Source organism: Bidens hawaiensis, unplaced genomic scaffold, assembly GCF_021521415.1.
Source record: "Bidens hawaiensis isolate Kalapana, Puna unplaced genomic scaffold, B.hawaiensis_p1.1 tig00002631_1, whole genome shotgun sequence".
NCBI lineage: Eukaryota > Viridiplantae > Streptophyta > Magnoliopsida > Asterales > Asteraceae > Bidens > Bidens hawaiensis.
The window spans coordinates 1,754,206-1,758,823 of NW_027491143.1; the positions used below are offsets into that span (position 1 = coordinate 1,754,206).

At 37.1% G+C, this 4,618-nt stretch overlaps 1 protein-coding gene across 1 annotated transcript; it reads left to right on the forward strand.

The window, feature by feature from the left end:
* The first annotated feature begins 212 nt into the window (after nucleotides 1–212).
* LOC143620748 (U-box domain-containing protein 62-like) lies at nucleotides 213–4,402 on the forward strand. Its single transcript, XM_077092377.1, has 8 exons — nucleotides 213–572; nucleotides 2,380–2,659; nucleotides 2,752–2,833; nucleotides 3,046–3,103; nucleotides 3,203–3,288; nucleotides 3,365–3,445; nucleotides 3,532–3,602; nucleotides 3,718–4,402. The coding sequence occupies exons 1-8, from the start codon at nucleotides 275–277 to the stop codon at nucleotides 3,842–3,844; spliced, it is 1,083 nt and encodes a 360-aa protein (XP_076948492.1). The 5' UTR covers nucleotides 213–274; the 3' UTR covers nucleotides 3,845–4,402.
* Nucleotides 4,403–4,618: the final 216 nt, after the last annotated feature.

Genomic DNA, 4,618 nt, shown 5'->3' on the forward strand with positions numbered 1-4,618 from the left:
AATACTAATTTTGACAACCCTGACCCACACAAAAACACTCAAAAACGTCATCATAGAGAAAGCTAACTACTGTAAGAAAAACTCATTAAGTCAGATTTCGAACACCAAAACCGTAAGATCAAAGATTCAAGACTCAAGTACTTGACCATCTCCCCACGTCATCCAAAAAGAATCTCAATAACAAGTCAAACCACATTCGAACTCAAAACAAACTCGTAACCCCCCAAATCACACACAATTAGCCCAAATTAGGGTTTTACCGTAGTCCACCACCATGTCTTCCGACGACATATCTCTAGTCCTCTCACACCATCCCAATAACCACCTACCATTCCGCTGCACTCCACTACAACACCACCATCCTTCCGATCACACATTCACTCACAATAACAAAACTACTCGTGAACTCACCGGCTTTATCGAAGAACACCAAAACCACCGCCACTATCAACACCAAACTACTAGCGATGATGATGACGTCACCGATGGAAACGATGACGTCATGGATGGTGATGAGTTGGATGTTAGTGAGAAGAATTGTAATGGCAAGAGGAATCATCCGGCATCCATTGGTCAGTTTTTGAAGCAGTTATTCATTAATTATACAGATACCGAAAACTAGAGTAGGCTCGACCTCGGCTCATTTCGAGCTCTTCTTTTAGCGCTGGGCTCGTGAGTCATTTTTAAATGTTTAGGGCCTAGCTCGTTTATTATTTATTAATTAGCTTATATACGGTTTTAATATATAGAAGTCTACAAGAGTAAAAGCTTAATAATACACTAGGCTCATTAAGGCTTGACGATCCTAAACAATCTTCCCATACAAGGTTGTATGAGCTTGGGTTCAATAACTAATAAATATACCGATAACGAAAACTAGGGGTGTAGATGAGCCGAGCTTGACTAGGCTTGAGCTCGGAAAATTTTGACTTACCGAGTTACCGGAGCTTGAGCTCGGCTCATTTCGAGCTCTTTTTCTAAAGCTCGGCTCGTGAGTCATTTTTTTAAGTTTGGGTTCTGCTCGGGCTTAGCTCGTTTATTATTTATTAATTAATTTATATACGGTTCAATTATTTTTAATTTAGGGGTGGCGAACATAGCAGACAAGATAAGAGAGTGGAGATTGAGATGGTTTGGACATGTAAAGAGAAGACAGACGACGAATCCTGTTAGATCCGTAGAAAACATTACTATAGAGGGGAGGAGGGGTAGAGGACGACCGAAATTGACTTGGGATGAGAGGATTAGGCATGATTTGATAGACCTAAACCTCTCCGAGGACATGGTTGAGGATAGGAATTCGTGGAGAAGTAGAATTAAAGTTAAGGATTTTTAGAGAGAATTGAATACCTTAGGGCTTAGACTTAACTTATTTAGTCCACATACCATAATGGTATTTCCCTTGCATATATTATTATTATTATTATTATTATTATTATTAGCTTTTATATAGCTGTTAAACTGTGATCTTATTATTAATATTATATAATAATATTAATATTAATATTAATATTATTATAATTAGTAGTAGTTTTTATATAACTGTTAAAATTTGATTTCCTTTATTTTGCTTTATTTTCCTTTATTTTGCTTCATACGCATGTTCTTAGAGCCGAGGGTCTCTCTGGAAGCCACCTCTTTATTCTTTTGGATAGAGGTACGGTGTGCCTACATCCCACCCTCCCCAGACCCTACTTATAGCTTTGCTGTCGGTGGGATTTTACTGGGCATGATTGATTGATTGATTGATCAATTATTTTTAATTTATTTTGAGAAAAATCTTAAAGAGCCTAAGCACGACTTGAGCTCGCTGTGTAGTGTGAAACTAATATATAGAAGTCCACAAGAGGAAAAACTCAATGATATTGCAGGCTCATTAAGGCTTGACGAGCCTAAACAATCTTCCAATGCAACGCTCAAGCTCGGGTTCGATAGCAATTACCTTTTATTTGAGGCTGGGCTCTGGCTTGTTAAGTCCCTGTTCGTTTCGTATCTCGAGTGGCTCACAAGCAGCTCGGCTCGGCTCGGGCTTGTCAAGTCCTTGTTCGTTTCGAGCTTTTTATAGATTTTATCTCGAGTAGCTCGGCTCGGGCTTGTCAAGTCCCTGTTAATTTCAAGCTTTTTATCGATCATATCTCGAGTGGCTGGCAAGCAGCTCAGTTCGTTTGCACTCATAAAAAAGCGAGTGAAACCATATACCGAATAACGTACTGATTTTTTCGGTTCGGTACCGATCGGTATTAGTACCATTAAAAATTCCAGTACCGAAAACATGAGATCGAGTACCAGTACCGATTGTGTTTGGTTGGTACCGGTTTTCATTAAAAAATGCTTATTCCTATTTCCATGTGTGATTGAATATTATTTGTTGGATTATAGGTTCAGTTATGATATCAGTAAATGACTTGAATGATGTAAGATCGAGTCCAGTTGAGAATCATCAGCAAGGGCAATTATGCCAGTACCAGAATGCTCTCACCATTGCAGACCCTAACAGTGAATTATACTACTCTCAATACCGTAACAGGGCGGAGGGTACGGGTGCAGGGTTCAAAGATATGTTGGTTGACAATGGCTGCGGGTTCAGTGGAAGAAAGGATATTTCAAATGCAGGTGGTTTAGGGGAGTCGTTAAGGAGGATACTATCGGATCCTTTGACGTGAGTTATTGCATATTTGTTATATTTCCATGACAATTTAGTGTAGTTTATGCGCGATTAAACATCAATTTGTTATTTTTATGTTTATACAGAGGAGCTCTGATGGACGATGCTATGATATTGCCTTGTGGGCATTCGTTTGGTAGCAATGGAATGCAGCATGTTATGAGGATGGTAAGTAGCTCTTATAATTAGCTATGACAGTTTACATTCAGTTATATTAGCTGGTTGAGCTTGTTAGATGCCACTTGGATCCTATCGTTGTATATATATATATAGAACTCAACATTTATGTATTCATCAATTAAAGAGAATACAACTTTATACATATTTTTTTTCTGATTTTACGGGTGATAATGCATATTGTAATGGTAACTGTTTTCTAGAAAGCATGCTACACTTGTTCACACCCTGTATCAGAGGGCTCGGCTGCTCCAAATTTATGTAAGTTTTGTTTTCTATATTTTGATGCTTTATGTGATCTTTTCAAGTCTGTTAACTTTTTATATCTGTAATTTGTTTTATTATTGTCTACTTGTGTAGCTCTGCAGTCTGCTGTTCAGGCATTCCTTAGAGAAGAAGAGTCACGAACGCACTGTGCATCCAAAAGAAGAAATAGACTAGATCAGGTCTTTTTTTTTCTTTTCATTTATGGATTTATTCAAAGATCGTTTTCTTAAAAACAAGTTGTCAATTTTTCTGCAGGATAAAAGTACTTATGGCGATTCAGCACTCGGCAGGGGGGTTCAGTTTCCATTTTGTGTGGCCGAACGCGTTATTATCAAGGTTATTGGTTAATCTGCTTTCTACCTTTTTATAGTGTAGTTCCTGATTGCCTGCATATAGTTTCTAACTAATAATATTTTTCTTAGGGAAATAAAAGGACACCTCCACGGTTTGTTGGTCGAGAAGCTGTTGTAACAACTCAGTGCTTAAACGGATGGTCAGTCACATACTAACATATCATTATGTTTTCTTTTATTATTCCATATGTTGCATGATAACCGTGCTTTGATACATCGTTCAAGTAAAACATATAAAAAGCATTTAAAACGCAGGTATGTTGTGAAGACACTTGATAACGCAGAGAGTGTTAAGTTGCAGTACCGGTCTCTATCCAAGATTCCTGATTCTCGAGCCTCGAACTTAGCTTCAAGTAAGATTACGCCACCCAACTGGCTCTAGCACGTAAAGGAACCCAACCCTTGGCGTGCATATCAGTGTTTTGTATATATGTTTAGAGATGAATATGTAGGTTCTGAAATATCAAAATTTGATATTGTGAGAGGTTATGTTAGTGTGTGTTTGTCAATCAATCGATCATTATGTGTTGCGGTGTGTGAAGTGTATAAATGTATGGAAAGTGAATACGATTCGTATGTAGTAATTTGATTGATTTGTATTAATACGAGGGGTTGACCCGGCGCGTTGTGTCGGGCTTGGTTTTGCAGCAATTGTAGATAATGACAACGTATTATTATTAGGATAACATTAAGTTGGTTTAAGAAACATTCAACTATTTTTGGAGCATACATATTAGTACAAACTTGCAGGCTTGTGATGCAGTCAACTATAAAGATGCATTAGTTGTACTGCTGGATAATTTGCTATGATTCGGTTGCCAAAAGGTGATGATTTGTCAAAACAACAACATTTCTTGGTCGGGTAGCCTTCATCTGTTGATTTTGCTCCTGGAAACTGTTATGATTATCTGATTTCAAGGATTGTGTTAGTACTGTTGTATTTTGTATTATGTAGAAATTTTAAATTATTGTACTCCCTCCGTCTCTTTGAAAGTGTCAGCATTTCTTTTTTAGTTTGTCTTATTACAAATGTTCACTTTCAAACTTTATTAATTAATTTCCAAATTTACCCTTAAAATGCAATCATTCAAACTTTTTTAAATTTTATCTTTTTATACATGTCAAGGGCATTATAGTAATTTGTTAAGAAAAAAGT